The following is a 25,901-nucleotide window of genomic DNA, read 5'->3' on the forward strand; positions in this document are numbered from 1 at the left end:
GAAGCAGTCTGAGACACTAAGACAAAGGGGACAGCCCTCAGATGTGTCTGTCCTGGATTCACTACAGCTGCTCAGCAATCTGGTTACAAGACTCTCGACAGCTGTGAGCCCAAAGTCCCTAAACTGCCAATGTATTTGCCTCAAGAGAGAAACCCAGAAGATGTGAGGTAACAACAGGGGTTGTGCTCAACAAGAGCATGGACTCGGAGAGATACGTGACCCAATCTTTAGGAAATAAGTTTTTTCTTTAATTATCCAGATTTAAAGAAATTAGAGTTTAGGATATTACCTGGGTGTTTTTCTTTGATGATCTACTACATGAACTATTTAGGAAGCAATCAGGAACTAAAATGAAACACTAGCCCAACATCTGGAAATAGGGAAATAAGCCTGTCCACTGAGAGTTAAGCTCTAAAGTAAACATATCAGGAATAACAACAAAAATAAATACAAAGTCACTTTAAAAAAGCAGAACAGCCCTGGCCGGTTTGGCTCAGCGGTTAGAGCGTCGGCCTGCGGTCCAGAGAGACCCGGGTTTGGTTCCCGCTAGGGGCACGTACCTCGGTTGTGGTTTGTCCCCGGCCCTGGTTGGGTCGTGTGGGTGGCTACCACTCGATGTGTCCCTTTCACATCGATGTTTCTCTCTCTCTCTCCCTCCTACTCTATCTGAACAAAATATCAAAAAATGTCCTGTGTGAGGATAAAAAAAAAAAAATTAAAAAAGCAGAACAAAGCCAGGAGAAGAGACCACCATGGGCAGTGCTTCTGCAGGGCTTTCCTGAGATGACATCAGTCCCACGAACACTGGGATCACTAGTTTGGAGCTGGAGGGTCAGGATTCTGGGCACAAGAAGCCTTTTGATTTTAATCTAGATTCTAGGCAGAGCCTACCTCTATCAATAAAAAAATATCAAGTCACCTGGTTAAGAAAACAATAAATGGGCTTCACCAGCTTCCTGTGACCCCACCCTTCCCTGGTCACAGACAACTTGACAGGAGTGGACAGGTCCAGCCCATTTTTCCCATTTCTCTTAGGTATCTATAGTAAGTCTCTTGGGTTAGTAAGAGTCAGTATCTTAGAGTCCAATTATATTTTGGTTTGCTAATGATTTGGTTTCTGACGTAGAAAGCTGAAGACTCTAGCTTCACAGGTCTACAAAGGTCTGTGGCTATGCATGCCATAAGACTGGGAAGTCATACCCATTAGGATGGCTATCATAAAACCAACAAACAAAATAGAAAATAGCAAGTGCTGCTGAAGATGTGGAGAAATTTAACACTTGTGCATTGCTTGTGTGAATGTAAAATAATACAGCCACTGTGGAAAAAAAACATGAGGGTTCCTCAAAAAATTAAACATAGAATCAGTGTGTGATCAAGCAATGCTACTTCTGCGTATATACAGAAAAAAACTGACAGCAGGGATTCAAATACTCACATTCATAGCAGCATTATTCACAATAGCCAAAAGGTGTAAACAATTCAAATATCCACTGATGAATAAATGAATAACAAAACATGGTATGTATACACAATGGAATGTTATTCAGCCTTAAAAAGGAAGGAAATTCTGACACATACTATAACATGGATGAACCTCAATAACATTATGCTAAATGAAATAAACCAGATGCAAAAGTCATGATTCCACTTATATGAGGTACCTAGAATAGTTAAATTTATAGAGACAGAAGATAGAGTAGTGGTTACCAGCAGCTGGGTGGGGAGGGAGAATGGGAGCTATTGTTTAAATGAGGACAGAGTTTCAGGCTGGGATGACAAAAAAATTCTGGAGATGGATAGTAGCGATGGTTGTACAACAATGCAAATGTAGTCAATGCCAATGACTGTACATGTAAAAATCATATATATATATATGTGTCTGTGTGTAAATATATTAAAAAATTTTTTTCCTTTATTTATTTTAGAGAGAGGAAGGGAGAGGGAGAGAGAGATAGAAACATCGATGAAAGAGAACATCAATTGGTCACCTCCTGCATGCCCCCCAACTGGGGATTGGGCCCAAACCTGGGCATGTGCCCTAACCTGCGACCTCTTGGTGCGTGGGTTGATGCTCAACCACTGAGCCACACCAGCTGGGAAATTTCTTGAAAATTTTTATAGTAATAGACTAATTCATTTAATCCTCATTATAATACTATAAGATATGAAAGGGATGGGAAAGAATAACAGAATTAATCATAGAGGGGTACTAGCCATAGTTATAAGAAATGTTAATCATCCTTTACAATGTTAATCATCATTGCTTTGTTCTGATGAAAGAAAAGCCCATTCTGACCTGGCTGGGAGGTGTGTGCCTTGGGAGTTTACCTCAGGAATGCTGTCCATTCTCCTAATCTGAGAACAAGGGGACTACCTGATGAACAATGGACCAGTGACAGCGCTCACTGGCAACCAGCCCCTGCAGCTCCTTCCTAGCCCATGTTCCCCTCCCTTGCCTGAAACCTTTTACAATCCCCCCAGCTCACATTCTTCCCTCCTTGCCTGTAGCCATTTTATCTATTTTTTTTTCTTTTTTGCCTAACTGCCTTTTCTCATGTAGTCGTAGTCGTTGTTTCTCTACCCTTTAAAAGAGGCTGAGGGGGGGAGGAGTAGATTTTACGGGATAACCCACTGCTCCCCCATACCACTGGCAATATTGGAATAAATACCCATATACAATTCAACCTGTCTCTGCTCAACTGGCTCAAATAGTGACAGGCAGCCTGGGTCCATTGTTGTCTGGTTTCATATAGATAACTATTATCACTTCTTGAGAGTTGGGAAATTGAGGCACAGGTAAATTAGAGAAATTGCCTGAGGTCACACAGTTAGTAAGTGGCAAAGCAAGGATGTGTTAAACACGGTATTATGCTGCCACTTAGAAGTTATACAATTGCAAGTATCTGACAAATCAAATGAACATCCTATTAATATTAATAAAGCAATAAACTACCTGGCCAGTGTGGCTCAGTGGTTGAGCGCTGACCCATGGACCAAGACGTCCTTGGTTTGATTTCAGTCAGGGCACATGCCCAGGTTGTGGACCCGATCCCTAGTGGGAGGGCATGCAGGAGGTGGCCAATCGATGTTCTCTCTCATCGATGTTTCTATCTCTCTCTCCCTCTCCCTTCCTCTCTCTCTAAAGTCAATAAAGGAAAAAAATAATTAAAAAATAATAAAATAAAGCAATAAACCATACAAGTTACAAAGTGTTATAAATGTTGTAACATTCACTTTAAACCCACATATTTTAAGAGTTGACTAAGTACTGTACCTAAAATGTTTAAAAGAAAAAAGCCTCTGCCTTTCTCATTAAATACATCTTTTTAGATATCCTGATGCCTTCTAAAGATTTCTAAGACCAGTAACTACAAGTGATAATTCTCAGATTTACATGTGCTTCAAATTAAATCTACCTGACCACAGTTTTTCTGTCCAGTAACCTGTCATTATTTGCAGTTTTGTTTTTTTTAAAACTGTATCTGTGAGTAGCAGATATTTAAGAAGGTTTAAAAACTGAACAAATGATATTGTAAAACAATTTAAGGATGCTTTAAAACTCTTCTCAGCTGCACTTTCCCTTTGGATTTAATGTCAGAAAAAATATAACAGCATGAAAGTAAAATAAACAAAGTTATAAAAATGTTTTGTTTTTTTTTTTAGAATACATAAGCAAAAAATACACACAGCTAAAATAATTAGAGCAATTTAAGTGAAAGTCATAGTATTTCAAAGTTATCACCATGTGCTAGCGCATATAACAAATACCTCATGTCCTGGATAAGGGAGACCCTGAGTGTTGGCAACATAACTCCTGAGTCCGATTTTCTTCTTTCTGGTCCCAGGGCAACTATGAAGAAAAATATCAGCAAAGTATTAAAAAAATAACAGTAAATAAAAAAATCTATATGGTTCACATTATATAAATACCTTAAAATTACTTTGAAAGAACAAATTTTGAAGACAAAAGATAAGCTCAAATTCTTTTCCCTGAATGTTGCCACTTTATTAATACAGTAAGCCAGCTATTTTCCTTCTAGTTAATCTGGGGCTGCGTTTGTAAATTTAAAATGAATCATAAAAGCCCACTTAGCAAATAACGCAATGTGTGCAAATTCTGGCCATAAGGGCCAGTGCCTTTCTAATGTTATTCATTCTAATTGGACTGGATAATTACATGAAACAATGCCTATAAATTAAGCTACTAAGAAGTGAATCATCTCTGGGCTCATGAACTGCAGTCACACAGTTTCTCTATATAGCAGGACTTCAAATTGCATTGTTTCTTTATAATATTGATGAGATGCCATAGGAACCTAACTCTTGTTTATATCGATTAGCCTGTGGTAAAATGGGTTTCATTATATGTTGTTTTGCTTCAAGATGCAGAAACTAGCATGGCCGGTGTGGCGCAATGGTTGAGCATTGACCGGTGCACCAAGAGGTCACCAGTTCGATTCCAGGTCAGGGCACATGCCCAGGTTGTGGGCCCAATCCCCAGTGGGGGGCATGCAGGAGGTGGCCAATCGATGTTCTCTCTCATTGTTGTTTCTATCACTCTCTCTCTCTCTCCTTTCTTCTCTCTCTAAAAATCAATAAAGAAAAAATAAAAGGTATCAATGACATTAAGCAAGGACTTTACTGTACTCTGAAAGAGTGCTTAAAAGGAAAATCTAAGAGTTTGGGCTCTGTAGGCTGGTAAGTTTCTACTTCAAAGTTCAGAATCCAAACTACAATATGAATATATCACGCAAAATTTTATTAACATTTAGAAGTATAATGTCCATGAGACTCTTATGAAACCTGAAAAGCTTACATTTATAAAAGAAGGAAAATTATTCTATTATATAGCAATAGCTAAAGCAATCAATTATTTGCTAATGAGCTGTAGCTGGAGTGCTCAGACTGTAAGTGAGATGTTGTGGAGTTCTACACTCTTCCTTTATTTCTATTTCCCATCTGCATGTGAAAACAAAATTGCAACACCACACTCAGCAAATACAGTAAACAAACAGGGGTTTGAACTGCATGGGTCCACTTACACATGGATTATTTTCCCAATAAATATACTGGAAAAAATTTTGGAGCTGTCCTTACTACTGTGAAACAATTGTGTTGATTATACTAGGCTACCACAAAGCAATCATATTGTTGCTTCTTCATTATCAATGCATGAATCGTTCACACCTGTAAATAAATATAAATTTGCTTTTCACATTTACCTGTAAATATATATAAATTTACTTTTCACATTATCTTTTCATTTTTGACATCGTGTTAGTAATATGTTTAAAATCTACAGTGTTTTGTATCATAGGATAATATTGATGTAGGTAATGACAGATGATTCATCCTGCAAACAAATGACACACACTAAACTTGAGAGAAATACAGTATAGTAGTGTAAATGAATTTTCTTTCCCTTATGATTTTCTTCATAACATTTTTTTCTCTAGCTTACTTTATTGTAAGAATATAATACACGGGCCCTGGCCGGTTTGGCTCAGCGGTTAGAGTGTCGGCCTGCGGTCCAGAGAGACCCAGGTTCGGTTCCCACTAAGGGCATGTACTTCAGTTGCAGTTTGTCCCCAGCCCTGGTTGGTGGTGCGGGTGGCAGCCACTTGATGTGTCCCTTTCACGTCAATGTTTCTCTCTCACTCTCTCTCTCTTCCTCTCTCTCCCTCCCACTCTATCTGAACAAAAAATGGAAAGGTGTCCTCGGGTAAGAATAATAAAAAAAAAAGAATATAATACATGTAACATACAACATATATATTAACTGGCTGTTTTTGTTACTGGTAAGGTTCCCTTCCGGTCAACATAGGCTATTTATCAGTAATTAAGTTTTAGGGGAGTCAAGTTACACGTAAATTTTCGACTACATGGGGGTTGAAGGGACAACTGTACATCGATAAGATCAGAATTTAGGATGTGGGTTTTAGTGTATATTAAATCTGTATTTTCTCTCTCTCTTTTGTTTTTTATCCTTACCCCAGGACATTTTTCCATTTTTTTTATTCAGAAAGAGCAGGAGGGAGAGAGGGGAAGAGAAAGAGAGAAACATCGATGTGAAAGGGACACACTGAGTGGCTGCCACCCGCACGACCCAACCAGGGCCGGGGACAAACTGCAACCGAAGTACATGCCCTTAGTGAGAACCGAACCCAGGTCTCTCTGGACCACAGGCCGACACTCTAACTGCTGAGCCAAACCGGCCAGGGCTATTTTCTCAGTTTTTACATCCATCCTTCGTTAGGGGGATAGGACATAATATCAGAACACAAATCCATTTGAAGTTGGCACTGAAGAAAGACGGAACATTTTGTTGTTCTAGGATCTACATGTTTGGCACTTGGCAGGCATGGGGGAGTTCTGATGGGGCTGCACAGCAAGGAAAATGTGGCCAGACCGACCCAAGGCAGCTCTTCCCAGGGCCCACTATACCAGGCAGGTGATAAATAGGCTGTTTGCTAAGGCACTTCTGGGAGGGAGTTTTCAATGGGTCACTGAAAACACTGGTTTTTTCTCGACACCCAGGAGGTAAAAGACACAGGAAATTGTTCCAAAGACTGTACTGTGTTAGTCTTCCTGTCTGAGACCATCCATACTTGAGTGTGTTATTAATGAAAGCACATCTCTTTTTTTGGAAAGAAAGTAAAGTACATTCCACATGATTAGACAGCATGAAATAGGGCCTCATGAGTGGTGAGAAATAGGTTGAGAAGAGGAAAAAAAAATCATGAGGCAGGAGAAAGGAGCTGAAACCATAATCAGCAAGGTGGCTGGAGAGAGACATGACAACAAGAAGGAATCGTGTGCCTCTGGGAGCAGAGGACAAGCAACAGACTTCGTAAGAGAGGAGTCTGACATTTCCAACAGCATCCACAGGTCTAATAAGCATGTTCTGGGAATCCTATTTTGGGACCCTATATTCTAGCCACCCTTCGCTGATTAATGTTCCTTAACCACACGATGTACTCATTCCCATCCCATGTAATCGATTAGTCTTTAGTCTATCCTTTAGCATTCTGTATCTTTCTGCTTGTTTATAGGCTATTTGTCATTTTAAATTGAGAAAAGCACAGCTTAATGGTTGAGAACCAGACTTTTTCGCCCTGGCCAGTTGCTCAGTGGTTAGAGCACCGGCCTGTGCACTGAAGGGTCACAGGTTTGATTCCTGGTCAAAGGCATATCCCTGGGCTGCAGGTTCAATCCCCCACCCCAGTTGGGGCACTGTAGGAGGCAATCAATCAATGTCTCTTTCTCTCTCTCCCCACCCCTCCTCCTCCCACCCTTTCACTCTCTCTAAAAATCAATGGAAAAAATATCCTCAAGTTAGGATGAACAAAAAACAAACAAATAAGAACAAGTCTTTTTGAAACCCTGTTAAGAGAACTTAACAGCTCACTGGTTTGGGGTGGGTGATTTAAACTCTCATCCGCAAACTGGGAAGAGTAACAGCATCGACCTTACTCAAATAGATGTAAAGCACTTAGAATAGTGCCTGGCACATAATAAGCCCTCAATAAATAAACTTTAGCTTTAATTCTGCCTCTGTGAATCTTTCCTGAATATTCTCTCTGCCCTAGGTACACTATTAGGTATCATTCCCTCTCTCTAACAGGACCTGTAAAATCAAACATCTACCATAAACTTACCACAATTGAACATTTCTGTTATTCCTATGAAACTATATGCCTCTTGAGGCTAGGTCATATCCTATTCTTAGCATACCCCAAGGGCCTAGCAGAGCCCCACACAACATACATGCTCAACAAATACTCACTGAGGAAGATGAGACCATTTAGGGCCAGATGGAAGAACTTTAAAAGACAGGTTAGAAATTTACAGAAATCCTAGGGACAGGGGGAGGGATTTTGAAAAGAAATGATATGGTCCTGAGTACTTTTTAGTTATTAACTAGAGTGACAGTGAGAGAGAGAGATGAGCTAGGAGTTATTCCAAAGACCAGTGTGTGGATGAACTAAGACAGTGGTAACAAGTAAGAACAAAGAGGGGACAGGTGGAGGTGCAGGAAACACCAGACTAATAATGACTTGAGTAAAAAACAGGATTAAGAATGGATATAAAAACATATATTATCCTATCTAATTATAACTTTCTTTTGAATTTTTTTTTTGGTACCTGCCCCTAGCAGGAACCGAACCCAGGACTCTCTGGTCTGCAGGCTGACACTCCAAATGCTGAGCTAAACCGGCCAGGGTTTTCCTTTGAAACTTTTAATCTTAATTTGGCAAATGAAGAAACTGAAGCTCAAAGAGGTTAAGAAACCTGCCCAATTGTACACATTCATTAAAAAGCGCAGAGTGCTTTGATTACACGTCCAGAGGGCTCCTGTTACACTGCAGATACTTTCCAGCTTCTAAGCTTGACTGTGAGAAGGGTGCTGATGCCATTAAATAAGGTAGAGAGAAAAGGCTTAACAGGGACAGAAGAAAGAAGTGCTGAGATAGTGAGTTTGGGTTAGGACATGCTGGGTCTGAGGTCCCAATGGTCCATCACAAATGGATTTCTAGGTGGTACAGACTGACATGTCAGAGGGGAAGTGGGTGGGGGGGATGCGATGAAAGAAGGTGAAGGGATGAGCTAAAGAACATATATACATAACCCATGGACACAAACAACAGTTGGTGAGGGTCGGAGGAAGGAAGGGTGGGGCCTGGGTAGAGAGGGGCAAAGGGAGGAAATCTGTAATAATGTCAACAATAATAAAAAAAAAAAGGGATGTCTAGGAACTAGGGCTGGAGACAGAGATATGTGAATAATCTGCTAATGGGATAGCTGGATGATGACAATGCAGTGGGCAATAGTTGTTATGGTTTAAATTATGTCCCCCAAAAGTCCTAACTGCCAGTATCTATAAATTTGACCTTATTTGGATATAGGGTCTTTGTAGATGATTAAGTTGAGGTAATTAGGATGGGCTCAATTCAATGTGACCGGTGCTCTTTTAAAGGGGAGGGGAAATTTAGACCCAGAGCCAGTCATGTGTGCAGAAAAGATGTGAAGATACAGGGAAAATACTATCTACTGGCCATGCAATTTTGAGACTCTCAGAAGCTAGGAGAGAGGCATGGGACAGACTCTCCATAACCCTCAGAAGAAACCACCCTACTGACACCTTGACTTTGGACTTCTAGCCTCCAGAACTGTGAGACAATAGATTTCTGTTTTTTTGAGCCACTCAGTTTGTGGTAATTTATTACAGTAGCCCCAGGTGGTTTATTAGCTACTTTGGAGGGAACAGTTTAGAAGCCTATGAGTAAAAGGTAGATAGGAGTTAAGAAGTGAAGCCAACCCTGGCTAGGTAGCTCAGTTGGTTAGAGTGCTGGCCTGATGCCAAGGTTATGGGTTCAATCAGGGCACATATAAGAAGCAACCAATGAATGCATAAATGGGTGGAACAACAACCTGATGTTTCTCTCTCTCTCTCTAAAATCAATCAATAAAGAAATTTTTAAAAGAAGGGAAGCCATACTTTTAATCTAGAGATCTAAAATCTAAGGTTTCCATGGAGTCTACCCCAGAAGAGAAATTTATAAACTATTTAAATGTATACGTCTATTACTATTTCTTAATTCAATACATTTAAAATGCAATAAGCCACTTTTTCCTTCAGTAAAATCCTGTGGATTCTTACTTAGCCACAGAAATTCCCTTTGTGATCCTCCTGAAGCAATGCTACTCATAGGCAGCAAGTTTGCAGAGGGCAGAGACTGTGTATTGTATTATTTTTACAGAACCATCCAGTCTATAGGGAGGTAAGTAATTAATAGAAAACTTTTGATGAAGATCAGATGATTGAAGAATGACTCAAAATTCTTGGGCTAGATCCAGAATAACCGCTTAAAAGCAGTATTTCCACCCTTTTCTGCACCCACCCTCCCCTTTGCCAATTGATTTAAAAATCCATTTAAAGTTTAGCAGAACCTTATCTGAGGCTGCAAGCTGGCCTAAGGCTGCAAGTGTGTGTCTAAGCTACGCTGGCCAACATTTTTTTTTCTTTCAAATATGTTTTTATTGATTTTTTAGAAAGAGAGGAAGGGAGAGATAGAAAAACATTGATGTGAGAGAGAGAAACATGGATCAGCTGCCTTCTGCATGCCCCCATTGGGGATGGGGCCCACAACCCAGGATTCCCCGATCAGGAATTGAACCAGGACCTCTCAGTCCATGGGACGACGATCAATCCACTGACCCACACTGGCCAGGTTGGCCAACATTTTTAAAAGAAGAAAGTTTTGGGTGATGTGTCAAGAACAGTTTCCTTTCTTAGGATAGATTCCATTTTGAGACCCTTCCTCTTTAACAGGACTTCAAACTGCTATGTGCAAGACTCAGTCAAACCTGACTAGGTCAAAATGAGATGGTCTGAAAGACGTGGAGGAAAATTAAATGCACGTTACTAAGTGCATGAAGTCAATCTGAAAAGGCTACATACGAAATGATACTCTGAATAAGGCAAAACTATGGAGACAGCAGAAAGGTCAGCGGTTGCCAGGGGTTTAGGGAAAGGGAGAGATGAATAGGCAGAGTACAAAGGATTTTTTAGGGCAGTGTAACTACTCCAAATGATACTATAATGGGGGCTACATGTTATTAAACATTAGTCTAAACTCACAGTTCAACACCAAGAGTGAACCCTAAAGTATGGAGTTTGGGTGATGATGTGTCAATCAATCTAGGTTCATCAATTGTAAAAAACGTACCACTTTGGTGGGAGATGCCAATAATGGGGGAGGTTATTTACTGGTGTGGGGGGAGGGGAGAAGATATGTGGGAAGTCTCTGTATCATCTGCTTATTACTGCTGTGAACAAAAAGCTGCTCTAAAATATAAAGTCCATTTAAAAAAATTAAGATGGTCTAGCCTGCTGTGGTTCTCTTGCTAAGACAGACCTTTTCCGTTCTTCTGCAACACTTAAAATATCTCTGACTTCTGTTCAGTGGCTGTTTGTGAAGGAATAATAATGATCTATCATCTAGTCTCATTCTGGCTCAGTGTTAATAAGAAAAGTGTTCAGCCCTGGCTGGTTTGGCTCAGCGGTTAGAGCGTCGGCCTGCGGTCCTGAGAGACCCGGGTTCGGTTCCCGCTAAGGGCGCGTACCTCGGTTGCAGTTTGTCCCCGCCCCTGGTCGGTTGTGCGGGTGGCAGCCACTCGATGTGTTCCTTTCACGTCAATGTTTCTCTCTCTCTCTGTTCCTCTCTCTCCCACTCTACCTGAACAAAAAATGAAAAAAAAAATGTCCTCGGGTGAGGATAAAAAAAAAAAAAAGTGTTCAGCCCTGGCTGGGCAGCTCAGTTGGTTAGAGCATCATCCCAATATACCCAGGTTGCAAGTTCAATCCCTGGTCAGGGCACATATAAGAATCAAAAGAATCAACCAATGAATGAATAAATAAGTGGAACAACAAATCTATGTTTCTCTCTCTCTCTCTCTCCCTGTCCTCTCTCTCTCAAATCAATCAATAAAAATTTTAAAATAACTTGTAGAGAATAAAAGAAAATATAAGAACAATATTCAAATCTACTGTGACTTTTTAAAATAGTTTGTTTTTGTGACAGATGTTTCTCCTTTTTTCTCCCATTGACATCCTCCTGCCAATCCTGCCCCATCTCCAGCATCATTGTTTATGTTCTTGTTTACGCACACTTGCGTATAAGTTCTGTGGTTTATTTCTTCCCTCCCCTCACATCCACCCCTTCTGAGGTTTGTCAGTCTGCATTCCACTTTTCCATGTCTCTGGGTCTATTTTGTTCCTCAGCTTGTTTTGTTCATTATACTCCACAAATAAGTGAGATCGTGTGATATTTGTCTTTCCCTGATTGGCTTGTTTCGCTTAGGATAATACTCTCCAGGTCAATCCATGTCGTCCCACAGGATAAGAGATCTTTCTTTCTTACAGCTGCATAGTACTCCATTGTGTATATGTACCACTGCTTTTTTATCCACTCATCTATTGAAGGACACTTGCGCTGTTTCCAGATCTTAGCAATTGTAAATAGTGCTGCTATGAACATAGGGGTACATATATTCTTCCTGGCTTCTTAGGATATATTCCTAGAAGTGTTATCACCAGGTCAAATGGCAGTTCCATTTTTAATTTTTTGAGGAAACACCATGTTGTTTCCATAGTGGCTGCAACAGTCTGCATTCCCACCAGCAGTGTACTAGAGTCCCCTTTTCTCCACACCCTCGCCAACACTTGTTATTTGATAATTTGTTGATGGCAGCCATTCTGGCAGGTGTGAGGTGATACCTCATAGTCATTTTAATTCGCATCTCTGATGATTAGTGACATTGAACACTTTTTCAAATGTCTCTTGGTCATGTGTATGTCCTGTTTAGAGAGCTGTCTATTTAGGTCCTCTGCCCATTTTTTAATTGGGTTCTTTGTCTTTCTTTTGTGGAGATGTATGAGCACTCTATATATTTTGGAAATTAGCCCCTTATCTGATGTATCATTGGCAGTTATGCTCTCCCATCAAGTGGGGTTTCCTTTCCATTTTTTTGTTTTGTTTGTTTTTTATCCTCACCCGAGGACATTTTTGCAATTATGTTCAGATAGAGAGGGAGGGAGGGAGGGAGGAAGAGGGAGAGAAACATTAATGCAAGAGAGACACATCGAGTGGTTGCCACCCATACAACCCCAATCAGGTTTGGGGACAAACTGCAACCGAGGTACATGCCCCTAGCGGGAACCTAACCCGGGACTCTTGGGTCTGTGGGCCAACACTCTAACCACTGAGCCAAACCGGCCAAAGAGTCCCTTTCCATTTTTTCTATCCTCACCTGAGCATATTTTTCCATTTTTTGTTCAGGTAGAGTGGGAGGGAGAGAGGAACAGAGAGAGAGAGAAACATCGACGTGAAAGGGACACATCGAGTGGCTGCCACCCGCACGACCCAACCAGGGCCGGGGACAAACTGCAACTGAGGTATGCGCCCTTAGCAGGAACCGAACCCGGGTCTCTCTGGACCACAGGCCAACGCTCTAACCGCTGAGCCAAACCGGCCAGGGCGTCCATTTGCATTTTGACGGTTGTTTCTTTTGCTGTGCAGAAGCTTTTTAGGTAGTCCCATGTGGTCATTTTTTCCTTTGTTTCTATTGCCTTAGGCATTGTATCAGTGAAAATTCTGCTGCATGTGATGTCTAAAATTTTACTGCCTGCATTTTCTTCCAGAATGTTTATGGAATCATGGGTCACATTTAAATCTTTTCTCCATTTTGATTTTATTCTCATGTATGGTATAAATTGGTGTTCTAGCTTCATTTTTTTGCATCTAGCTGTCTAATTTTCCCAACACCATTTATTGAAGAGGCTGTCTTGACTCCACTGTATGCTCTTGCCATCTTTGTCAAATATTAATTGAGCATAAAACCTACTGTGACTTTCTAAGGACTTGAAGGATCTCTCCTTAATATGAAAATGCAGTCTGTTTACTGCTATTAATTTGGAAGCTTAACAGTTGGCAAACTAAAAGTCTTTTTTGAAAAACAAAACAAACCACCCAGATATAAAAGCAGAAGAGTCAATGAATAGCTCATTTCTGTTTAATTAGGACACATTGTTTCTCAATAATGAAATATTTTATTTTTAAACTGATGTATTTATATATATACTTCACACTGTCATGTTTTTAAATCCTAACTTCATGGGCTGAATCATCAAGAGTGTTAGAGCAATATTTATAAAATCCATTTCTCTAAACAGATAATAATTTTATTTTAAAAGCTGCATGACTCATATTTATCCTCTTAAGGGTCAGTAAAATATTTAGCTTATGTTTATTTGTGTTCCATTAGCCCTTCAACTGATAGTGCAGCACAGTGAGTGCCCTGGGCTTTGACACGTTTGGTATTTCTTAGCCTTGACCTCAGAGTTGTTGGTCCCACTACAGGTTGACTGAAGGTCACTGAAAACAGGTGGGCCTCTGGTCTCCAGCTCAATCACCTAACATTTGACCAGCCAAAGCCACAAAGCTCCTGGTGGTGCCCAGTAGCTGCTTACTCTAACAGCTGGACAGTCTCGGGAACCCTTGTGGCACAAGAGGCAAAGGCTTCTTCCTCCCTGCCTTAACTGAACTTGATTTTCCAACATCTCATCCTAAAAATGGCTATTTTTCCCCCTAGGAATTTATTTTTTTCTAATTAGGGTTATGGTCTTATGGGCTGAAAGTTTACATTTTCTATGAGCACAGGCAAGTGTTAGAGACAGTTTTAGAGCAAATGTCAGTGCATTTTAACTTTTTCAACAGAAAAAGGGGCAAAGGAGATAGACACTAGAAAATGCTTTTAAACTTGACTTCAGTCTTGTCTTTACAAATATAGTTACATTTTGAGATATTAGAAACATAACATCCTGTTCACAGGGGCTCCAGGGCAACACAGTATCAAATTCATATTCCTAGATGTTTCATTGGATAATTTAAAAACTAGGTTTCCAACAGTAAGCACCACATTCAGGGTAGTACTGTGCTCTAGCAGCAGTGAGGGGAATGAAAGTAGAGTGTTTCAATCTTATTTGCAATGCTTTCTTGAGCTGGTGGTTGACTTAACAAGTTAAAAAAAATTTTTTTTTACACTTCTATATGTTTAAAAGTCCCTAATTTTAGAAAAATTTTCCAAATGTAGTTTAAAACATTTTCTCTCTACTAGGCTTTCCACTACTTTTTTTGTGAAACAGATGGTTATTTTACATAAAGAAAATCAAGCTCCTTATTGTGAAAAATACCCAGTAGGTAGAATGTCTAGGAACCCAACGTAACTCTAATTAGCTAAAGCATGACACTTCTAACATGTGATGTCCTGTTATAAACTGAAGAAGAAATCTGACTCCTAAAGACTTTGGAGAGACATATATGCATGTTTTTCCCCCGAATAATTAATGATGGTTATAATACTTTTCTTTCAGGAAAAAATCAGTATATACTTCAACCTAAAACTAGTGAGAGTAAGGTATACAGTAAATCCTCACTTAATATTGGTAAGTTCTTAGAAACTGCAACATTTAGCAAAATGATGACAAAACCCATTTTATCATCAGCTATAAAGAGTCAAGCACCCACAGCATATTTCTGGTCACAGAAATATCACCAAACTTCTAAATACAGACCCACAGCACTTTCAATAGTAAACACTGAAATAAATATGAGCATTTCACGAAGATTAAGAAAAACAAGTAAGGTGATTTTCTACTCTGCTTGTTCTAGTTCAGGGTCACAAGTGGCTGGAGTCTATCCTGGCAGAACAGGGGGTCAGGTGGGAACCCACCCGGGACAGGACGCCTCTCTATCACAGGGCACACTCATACCCACAACCATACTTACTCACACTAAGACAATTAGACATGCACATCTGTGGGATGTGAGAGAATACCAAAGTTCCTGGAAAAAACTCCATAAAGACAGTGGCCATAGCCAGGAATTGATTTTTTTTCTTCATCAACATTATAATGAAAAAATGTTGATAAAATGACATTATCCAAGAACCTGCTGTACTTGCATGATCCTTTACAATTCCTACATTATCTTATTTGATCAGCATTACAGTCTTGGCCTAGCTATTGTTTTTTTCTGTCTTGTGAATGAGGAAGCTGAAGATCAGAAAGGTCTTACAGCTAGTAAACAATGTTGCTCCTTTTACTTTACCCCACTACTGACAAGATGGTTAAGTTTTAGCTGGGGAGAGAGAGAAGCAGAGACAAAGCTGTACAGTACTGATTCTTCACATGGTCCAATGCTGCCACTTCTGTAGAAACAATCAAACCAATGAACTCTTACCTGGTGATTCTGCAAGGTGCTCTTGTTTCTCTTCTCTGTCCTGAAACTGAATTAAATGTGACCACAAAGCCGACTTCCCCTGAAAGTACAAGGTATATACAATTTTTTCATTTTATAAAAAGTAATTCAACAAAAAATAATTTCTCATCAAAACCATTCATGTTGAAATGGCCATTTCGTTTAGGTGATCAAGCTCATCCATTCCTACCTGTGTGACATTCTGAGTGTGTCATTCTCTGTGTAATGAGGGTCATGTTTTGCCTCACTGAGAAGACTGACAAGAGCTTGGGAAACGACAGCTACTAAGCAAGAAGCCAGAAGGAGGCACGCAGAATTCTGACTTAGTTGCACAATTTGGGGCTGTCTATACTAGCCACACCAGTAACCATGAAATTAAAAGGCTCTACCAGTATAGGATGTTTTGTGAACATCTATATGCAAAGTATGTTTGAATATATGGAATGGCAACAAGGGAAGAAAACTGAGGCAAGAGGAGAAAGAGAAAAGAGAAAGAAGAAAGAAATATGCACCCAACAGAAAAAAACCAGAAAGGGAGACTAGCGAGACAAAAGCAAAGAAACCATTTGACTTTTTCCATCCTGAAAACTAGATAACGTAAAATGATAAAGAACTGTTAGTTCTGGCTACCAGACTTGTTTGCTGGATAGTGACGAAAGCAGACCCTTTGGGATCCACAGGGGAGGCAGCCTCTACAGGGAACGTGCTGCTTCATCCTTTCCTGTTTACCAGGAAAGAGCCCCAAGCCACCTCCTAATCGTGGGTTGTTTTCTTTTTTTGGAATTAAAATGCCTGTGGTGCATTTCTAGTCATCCTGTAATAAAGAAACATACCATTTAATTTTTATGATATCCTTTCCTCCTTGTTACATTTCCTAACAGGGCTCCTAACCGGCTCTGTCCACAGGGCCTCCTGAGACTGTTACCTGCTTGACTTGCAAGCCGTGGCTCCATATCCTCTCCAGCAGATCACAGAGGCTGGCAATCAAGGTGTTCTCCTCCAGGCCCGTGATGTTTGCTTCTCCATGGCCCAGTTCTACTGCTTCGTGGCCCATCTTTTCCACCAACATGCGTTTTGTCTGAAAACATCATGTGTGGTCACAAGTGTTATCCCAGCAGTGAGGCCAAGACCCAACAAGTCCATCACTGGACCAGGAGACCTGGGTTCCCTGCTTTATATTTCTAATTGAAAAATTTTTGTCACCTTGGAAAAAGTGTCTTAATCTCTGTGGCCAACTAACTGGAGTAATATTATGTATACTTTTACTATTTTGTCTGAGAAAGAAAGGGTCACTAAAGAGACATGATACTATTTTAAAGTATCCCAATGAAAATGTTTATGCACGACAATTTTCAGATTACTAACTTGACTAATACTGAGGAATTACACCAGACCTAGAAAATGGACAGTCCAAATCTAAAACCCCATTTTGCCACCACAACTGGCCCCACTGCCCCACATCTCAGCACACTGAAGATACTTGCACTTAGTTGTGAGCACTAGGCAGAAACCACAATACAAACCAGCAGATCTTTTTTTTTTTTTTCAGAACTCTCTAACTGTGAGTGCACTGCATCTCTTTTTTCTTCCTCCTTTTCTCTTTTATTTGTCTGCTCACGAGTATGCACCAAAAAAATGGAAAGGAAATGGAAATCCGTTTCAGGTAAGTTAATTTATAGCCGCTTTAGCTGCTCTTATAAAATGTGAAGTGAGAGAGAATCTAGTTCCTTTAGGCAGGGACCTTGTCTGTATGACTCAGCACTGTCAGTGGATGCTAAAAATAGGATATTTATTGAGTATACAGATGAAGGTCCTCAAGAAAAGACTGTCAAATAAAATTACTGGCTAACATGATGTTCTGAGGTTTGTCAATTTGTTTTGCTACCTCTGATAAACACAGATATCAGAGAGGAGACTAGTGTGTAATATACACAAACCCACAACCCAGCTAAGATCTTCTTCCTTCTGGGTATACTCACACATGTATGGGCACGGATGAGGTTCCACACAGATGCATGCACACACACACACACTCAATGTGTTGCCTTTGCATTAGATGACAAGATCCCTGACTCAACTTCTGACTGGCTTAAGATCTGTTCGTGTCGGAGAGGAAGACAGCAATGGCTGAAGTGCCAACTGTGCAGGACTCCCATGTCACTGATTCTGTGGGCAATGGAGAACCCATGAAGGCTCATGACCCCAGGAAAGAGCACATGAGGTGTAGGTCCCAGTATGAGTTTTCTTCCAGGAAAGCTACAGGCTCAAACAGGGGTTGCCTCTACCCATCTTAGCCTCACACGTGGACTAAACATGAATGCACACTGTGTCCTCACATCCATGAAAAATACATACCTTCATTCTACATTCCTTTAACAAGCCTTCGACAAATTTCCAGTTGGTTTGTGCAATCACCGCAGGAGAGAGGTCTGACAATTTGGGTTGCCTCATGTTTTTTCCTAAACTCCGTGCCTCTTGCATATATTTCTAAAAATCAAAGAGCATTTTTAATGCATAAACATCAGATATTCTTCTGATGTATTTAACCTTACATAAACAAGTGCAGGAACAACATAAGTGTACATGTGCAACAGCGATTCAAGTTTTATGTGCCAAAGGGCAGAGGACATCCATACTCTCCCCAGCTGTTAGCCTCTGTGAATACGAGGGTGACAAAAATCCCACCAGGTTAAAACTCATTCAAAATGAGATGGAATTTCATCAAGTTTAGTCTTTTTATTGGGAAGCCCCACGGTTGTGATTAGTCAGAAGCATAGCTGGAATGAAAAAATTTGGTGTCTGGGTTACAAATTCGAGGTTCTGCAGAAACCCAGTGATTTTCAGATCACTGGTTTCCTCCACACCTACCTCAGCAGATCAAGAGACTCAACATACTGGCCTCCTGGGCATTGCTCCCAACCCAACCCTTTCCGCAAATCAAGTCACAACGGTAAAATTAGGAGCTCTAGAATCTGCTGGCAACTAATTTTATGACCTAAGGTGTAGCTGCTTATTCATAAAATGGACATAAAACAGGCCCATCTAGGCCCACCCGCCTCACAGAAAGGCTATGAGATCACTCTGAAAAGTGACATGCTCCACATGCAGGAGGCCTCGCTTGTGACAGGTGTATTACATCCCTCCTTTGCCTTCTTCCACAACATCGTGTTACTGTGATGGCTCAGAGAGTAGCAGAGAAACCAGTCCACTGTGCTTGAGCTTTGGTTAGTGAATTTCCAGGGGAAAAAAATCACCACCTATAATTTGTGCAGGATGCCTGCTGTTTCTATGCCACCTGCAAAAGCTCATTCAGGTACCTTATGTTTGTGTCAGGACCAAATGACAGAATCCCCAAAAATCCAAGTGTCTTAGGACCATATTTAGAGAATAACTATTCTAAATTATATAGTAAAACTAGCAGTTTGCTGAAGAGAGAGAGAGAGAGAGAGATTGCTAGCCAGTGCATCCTCCCACGGACACATATGTGAAATCTATTTCACTATCTTAAGGGGAGAATTTGAAATTTTAAGTGAAGTTGTGTAAAATTCTTTGCATTCTTTACATAAAAGGGAGTTTATATATTTAATATAGTTCCCCTCTTGAAGAAAAATAATCTGCTAAATCTGGTACAACTTTTTAAAAAAATGTGTTTTTACTGGTTTTTTAGAAAGAGAGGAAGGGAGACAGAGACAGAAACATTGATGTGAGAGAGAAATATTGATCAGCTACCTCCTGCACACCCCCTACTGGGGATCAATCCTGCAACCTGGGCCTGTGCCCTGACTGGGAATTGAACTGGGACCTCTCAGTCCATGGGATAATGCTCAAGCCACTGAGCCACACCCGCCGGGCTGGTACAACTTTAAAAAAAAAATCCCACTGATTAGGGAGGGATTCAACTGATTAATTTACCTGCTCCTTCCAAGTTCCCATAAACTTGTGTATACCTTTCTGCTTAAAATCTTTTTTAGACGTTCAAATGAAGAGAGAAAATTGAAAATGAAAGACAACTATCACTACTAGGAAACGAAGTGTAACAGGTCTACTGAAATATTCTGAAGGTTAGTTTCCAAATAAATAAAAATAGGAAATGAAATGTAAGAAAAAATAATCTGAGATAGAGGCAGGAATCCTATGTGAGAATTACATTTGCAATTCCTATTATTTCAGGTTGTACTAATGTTATTTGGAATATTACAAATCGGAAATTAAAGGCTGGTAAAAACAAATGTTAACTGGTGAATGTTAAAAAGGTTCTGTTTCTGCCCTGGCCAGTTTTGCTCAGTGGTTGGAGCATCGCCCGCAGACCAGAGAGTCCCGGGCACATACCTGGGTTGCAATTGTCCCTGGCCCCAGTTGGGGTTGTATAGGTGGCAACCAGTCGATGTGTCCCTCTCACATCAATGTTTCTCTCTCTCCCTCCCTCTCTCCCTCCTGCTCTGTCTGAAGATAAATGCAAAAATGTCCTCAGGTGAGGGAGGGAGGGAGGAAATAAATAAAATAAAATTAATTAAATAAATAAATAAATAAATAAATGGTTCTGTTTCTCCCCCTACTCAATTCATCTGTCTCCAGGACTTGTGCAAATGCAGAGAGAACCACACCATAAGACTTAGTTCTCAAGAAAAGTTAAATGTCAAACTTGGCTTAGCAAGAAATACTGCCTAGAAGTGAGGAGTACAGTCAGGCAAGAGGGTAGAAAGAAAAAGTCAATAACTGGATTAAAAAGTAAGCACCATTTAAAGTTTATGTTCTATTATATAAATGAAAAGTTGGAATGGGTCTGTCCTTTGAGTGGCCATAAATACTGAGCACCCAGCACTATATCCGTGGGGCGGGACAGTTATTAGCCAACAGTGAACTAGCTCCATAGGGCCATGGGAAAGTCTCCTGAGCATCTCTGCTGGAGCCACAAAATGAGCATCATGGACATACACAGAAAGGGTACCAAGGGTGGCACAAGACCTTCCTCACAGCAAGGAGTGAGGTGGCCTCGCTATACTGCAAAATCAAGCGATGAGAAAAACGTAATTTTCTTTGGGTCAGCTGGAGGAAAAGATATATTTTAAAATGAAATGGAGGAGGATGAGAAACCTTTCACGAGAAATATTTTTATAATAAAACCCCCTTCACTGCAGTGGGAAGTCACCTTAGATTTCTTCTGAGATTTCTAACATAATCTTCTTCACTTCTGTCAAAGCCAAAAGCAATAAACCACTAAGAACTACCCATGAAAATATATCCTGCTAATTAATAATCACCAAACCAACTGCTCTGTAGTACAGGCGTTCCCTGAATTTTCTAATAAACACCCTGTTCTTCTAACTGGCACTGAGTTTGTGAAGAGAAGACCATGGTAAGGTCAGGTAAATTTATGCTAATATCATAATGGGAACAACATACCACCAATAGTTCTCTTGCCCTCAGAAGTAGCTGTTTAGTGCCACCAGGTATGCAGGGTTACTGGGAAGAGGACTGGCCTGGAGTCAGGAGTCCTGGGCTGCAGGCCCAGCCCTGCCTTTGTGTGTCCATCTAACTTTGGGCACATCTCTTGGACTACTGTTAAATCGTGTCCAGTTAGACAAGATGGCCTCAAAGATTCTTCTTAGCACTAAAATTCTACGTTGATGACCTGATTTTCTGACCACATAAAATAAAGACCAGAAAGGGTAAATTTAAATTAAAATGCTGTGAAGATAAAACCTAACCCAAAAGCTGACGGAAAATAAATCACTTCTGCATAATTCTTACATAAAAGGAGTCTGAATATTTAATAAATTTCCCTTTGGAAGAAAAATAATTTGCTAAACCTGTTCTCCACCCTTCCTTCCTAATCACACTGATTAGGGTACAGAATTATCTGAGTTAGCACACACCATGGCAAAAAAGCACCAAACACAACAGGCAGTGAAATGCAAAATGGAGAGGCTGTGAGTTCACATCATAGGTGATGTGAGGCATGCCAGAGCTATGTGCACTCACGCACGTGGATGATTCAAGGAACACCAAAGACAAGGTTTGGGGACATCTGCAAAGCACTTTCAGGCTAAGAACATACCAGGCAGCACTCAGAGAAGGATTTTTTGGGAGGTCGTGCAGGAGGAGGCGGGCCCTGATCCCACTCCCAGAATGCCATGGAGTTCTGACAGACCAAAAGTTCCCCGGAAGGCTAAGGGATGGAGAATGCCAAAGACAGAAAAGCAACAAAAAAAGGACATGGGAGAAAGAGACAAGCAAAACAAGCATGCATATAAAGTCACAGCAAAAGAAAAAGGAGAGAGAAAATATGGTAGCACAAAAAAAAGCACTAGATAGGCTGCCTCAGTTCTTAAGACAATGTTTAAAATCATATAGGCATGAACACACCAACAAAAAGCAATATGCTTCTGGAATGATGTTTTCTGCTTTAGTTCTACACATTTGAGTTTAGAAAATAGTTAACAGATCTTCTGATTACATTTTTCTTTTGATCATAGAAATAATCAACTTATTTAAAATTGTTCAGATATATAATTATGGTTTTATTTTTAAGTAGTACAAATAAAACATAAGATCTTAATTTTAAAATAACTTAAAACAGACTTTTAAAGTGGTATCAGCAAGACAAAGAACAGGAAAATACGTCTTTACTTACTAAGTTTAAATTATACTTGAAATAATGTTTATGTTTCTTGTAAATTTTTTTCCCTAAAGGAGACAGACATACTGACCAAAAATTTATCTTAAACTTGGCCTTGTAATTGTGATACATAGGGAGACTTGTTTTACAGTCTTTTTTAGATGTACTGAATTAACAAAAATGGAAAAAGCAGTGTTTCTGCTATAAGTCAGTACAAAAGGATTACTATTTTTAAAATAACTGAACCGTTTTTAAAAAGAATGGGAAAGACGCTACACGACACCTGCTGGGCTGCGTGAGCCTCGCTGGTGGCCCCTGATCAAGGTGACCCAGGAAGCCGGCCCACATACCTCCCGCAAGTCATTGTCCAGTGCGACGTGCTCTGAATGCTGGCGAAGGCGGTCTTTCCTGCGCTGTGTGGTGGCGCTCCGACTTACCCAGCGACTGAAAAAAACAGAATGTGTAGGTGAAAACAAACAAACCAGAACATAAAAAAAGGCAATCACTTACCTTTAAAATAGAAAGAATGAACTGTTCAAAACAAAAGACTCACAATACTTTTTTCTTTTATAAATATATAACAGCTTTATTGAGATATCATTTAAATACCATACAATCACCTTTTTAAAGCATGTAATTAATGGTGTTTAGAATAATGACTGAGATATGTAATCATCACCACAATCAATACTTTTTTAAAGCTTGGGTTAAAAAATGTATAGTTATCTCCTCTGTAACGATCCTCTCCTTTCTATCTTGCCCATCCAACATAACCCCAAACCCTGGATGAATAATACTGCCCCTCACGTCCTTACTCACAAACCCATGTAGTTAGTTCTTGATTTCACTCATGACTGCCCATGAATCGCGTTACCTGCCCTTTATCAAGTCTCCCCAACTCCCCTAAAACACTAACCCATATCTTTCACTTTACTCTGAAGTACCTCCACTCAACTGACAACCTACCTAGCCTCCTTCCTCTTGCCCTCTATTTAATGATGCACACACAGACACCTCATCTTTCTTCAAATCCCAAAGTATAAATACACTGGCCATGACTCAAAACTATTTCTTCCACCTAACCATTTCTCTCTTGCCTTCTTCAACCTGCTCCATTTGTTACCTCCTTTGCCATCTCTCCAATTTTTCTCTCCCAACTGAATATTTCCTTTCAACTTACAAGTATGCTGGTTGGTGTCTCTCTCTTTGAGCCTCTATAGTCACGTTTAAATCTCTTTTTTCACTTTTCTCGTGAAAATTCTTAAAGAAAATTTTTTTGTTCTATTGATTTTTGAGAGAGAGAGGAAAGGAGAGGGAGAAAGAGATAGAAACATCAATGAGAAAGAACACTGACTGGCCATCCCCTGCATGCCCCCACTGGGGATTTAGCCCACAACCTGGGCATGTGTCCTGATCAGGAATCGAACCAGCGACCTCATGGTGCATGGGTTGATGCTCAATCACTGAGCCACACCAGTCAGGCACATGTGGAAATTCTTTTTTTATTTTTATTTATTTATTTATTTATTTATTTATTTATTTATTTATTTATTTTTTATTTTTTTATCCTCACCCGAGGACATTTCTCCATTTTTTGTTCAGGTAGAGTGGGAGGGAGAGAGAGGAACAGAGAGAGAGAGAGAAACATCGACGTGAAAGGAACACATCGAGTGGCTGCCACCCGCACGACCAACCAGGGCCGGGGATAAACTGCAACCGAAGTACGTGCCCTTAGCGGGAACCGAACCCGGGTCTCTCCAGACCGCAGGCTGACGCTCTAACCGCTGAGCCAAACCGGCCAGGGCTTAATTTTTATATCCTCACCTGATGACATTTTTCCATTTTTTTGTTCAGATAGAGTGGGGAGGGGGGGAGAGAGGAAGAGAGAGAGAGAGAGAGAAACATCGACATGAAAGGGACACATCGAGTGGCTGCCACCTGCACGACCAACCAGTGTCAGGGACAAACTGCGGTGTGGTCCTGGCCGGTTTGGCTCAGCGGTTAGAGCATCGGTTTGCGGTCCAGAGAGACCCGAGTTCAGTTAAAGGCACATACCTCGGTTGCAGTTTGTCCCTGGCCCTGGTTGGTCGTGCGGGTGGCAGCCACTCAATGCGTCCCTTTCACGTCCATGTTTCTCTCTCTCTCTCCTCTCCCCCGCCCCACTCTATCTGAACAAAAAATGGAAAAATGTCCTCGGGTGAGGATAAAAAAAAAAGTTTAGATGTAAGGCCTCTACTTATTTACCTTTGGATCTTTAGTTAATCTCAAATCAACTTCTTCCCATGAAAATGCTCTTGATGAAGCCATTGATACCCCTACCTGCCATATGCATAGCTATTACTCATTCAATTCTGAGCTTACTCAAACCTTCTGCTACATTTATTACAGCAGATCACTCCTTCTACCTTAAAACTCCAGCTCTTTTCAGTGTTTTCAGCCTCAGGGTTTTCAGTGGGATAAGGTCTCTCACATTTGAGCCTTTTTCCATCAAGTGTTCTGACTTCTATTCATCTTTCAGATAGCTTTGATGGCACACAGAAAGTGTTCTATGATTCTTCCAAATTTAAATTAGCTAACCCTCTTCCACTCCCCAAATGCAGTACCTATTGCAGTGTGTTATTCTTACTCTCCTCAATTTCTATAAAGTTCTCTTTACTATAAACTCTCAAAGGGTCTGTCAGCCACTTTATTGGCAGAGTCTACTACATCACCTGCCCCTTCTATATACACCTTAATCACAGATGCAATCTAACATTTAGGTTTACAGATGTTCATCATAGCATATATGCAGTAACAAATTCTGTGTTTCCTTTATTCTAAGACACATTTTGCCTTTTAAATGTTTCTGAAATTAGGATATATCTTTCACTCCAAAAGCATGCTGAATGCATAATTTTTTCAAAAAAGCTTCCAAGTTAATAGCAGATCTTATACTCAACAGTTAGAATTAGGTAAATATGCTCACAACAACCTAACTATTAAACCGTAGGGAGTGCTATACAATGAGCTACTATCATATAGTCATTAATAAAATCATGTTTCTAGGAATATTAATAATATAGGAGGGTGGTCCTGATAACAATAATAAACAAACACTAATCTAATTTTGTAAAAAAGAAAAAAGCATGAACATGCAACGTGTATGTGTACACACACCAGGATCCATGCAATGGAAAACACCACCAAACGTTAACATCACATGATGATGGTGTTATGGGTGTTTTATTTTTATTTATTTTTTTTAATCCTCACTCGAGGACATTTTTCCATTTTTTGTTCAGATAGAGCAAGAGGGAGAGAGAGGAAGAGAGAGAGAGAGAGAAACATCTACATGAAGGGACACATCGAGTGGCTGCTACCCGCACGACCAACCAGGGCCGGGGACAAACTGCAACCGAGGTATGTGCCCTTAGCGGGAACCGAACCCGGTTCTCTCTGTACCGCAGGCCGACGCTCCA

At 40.3% G+C, this 25,901-nt stretch overlaps 1 protein-coding gene across 2 annotated transcripts in view; it reads right to left on the bottom strand.

Moving 5' to 3' along the window:
• The window catches only part of DENND5B (DENN domain containing 5B), a 188,320-nt gene that overhangs the window by 25,458 nt on the left and 136,961 nt on the right, over positions 1-25,901 (bottom strand). For both annotated transcript variants that reach the window (XM_036251756.1, XM_036251757.1), the window contains 5 exons: positions 22,794-22,887; positions 18,180-18,311; positions 16,750-16,902; positions 15,807-15,885; positions 3,772-3,853 (listed from right to left, as the gene is read on the bottom strand). In XM_036251756.1, coding sequence (XP_036107649.1) covers positions 3,772-3,853; positions 15,807-15,885; positions 16,750-16,902; positions 18,180-18,311; positions 22,794-22,887 — 540 coding nt within the window. The remainder of the gene's footprint in view (positions 1-3,771; positions 3,854-15,806; positions 15,886-16,749; positions 16,903-18,179; positions 18,312-22,793; positions 22,888-25,901) is intronic.

Source organism: Molossus molossus, unplaced genomic scaffold (assembly GCF_014108415.1).
Source record: "Molossus molossus isolate mMolMol1 unplaced genomic scaffold, mMolMol1.p scaffold_m16_p_10, whole genome shotgun sequence".
In the NCBI taxonomy this organism is placed as follows: Eukaryota; Metazoa; Chordata; class Mammalia; order Chiroptera; family Molossidae; genus Molossus; species Molossus molossus.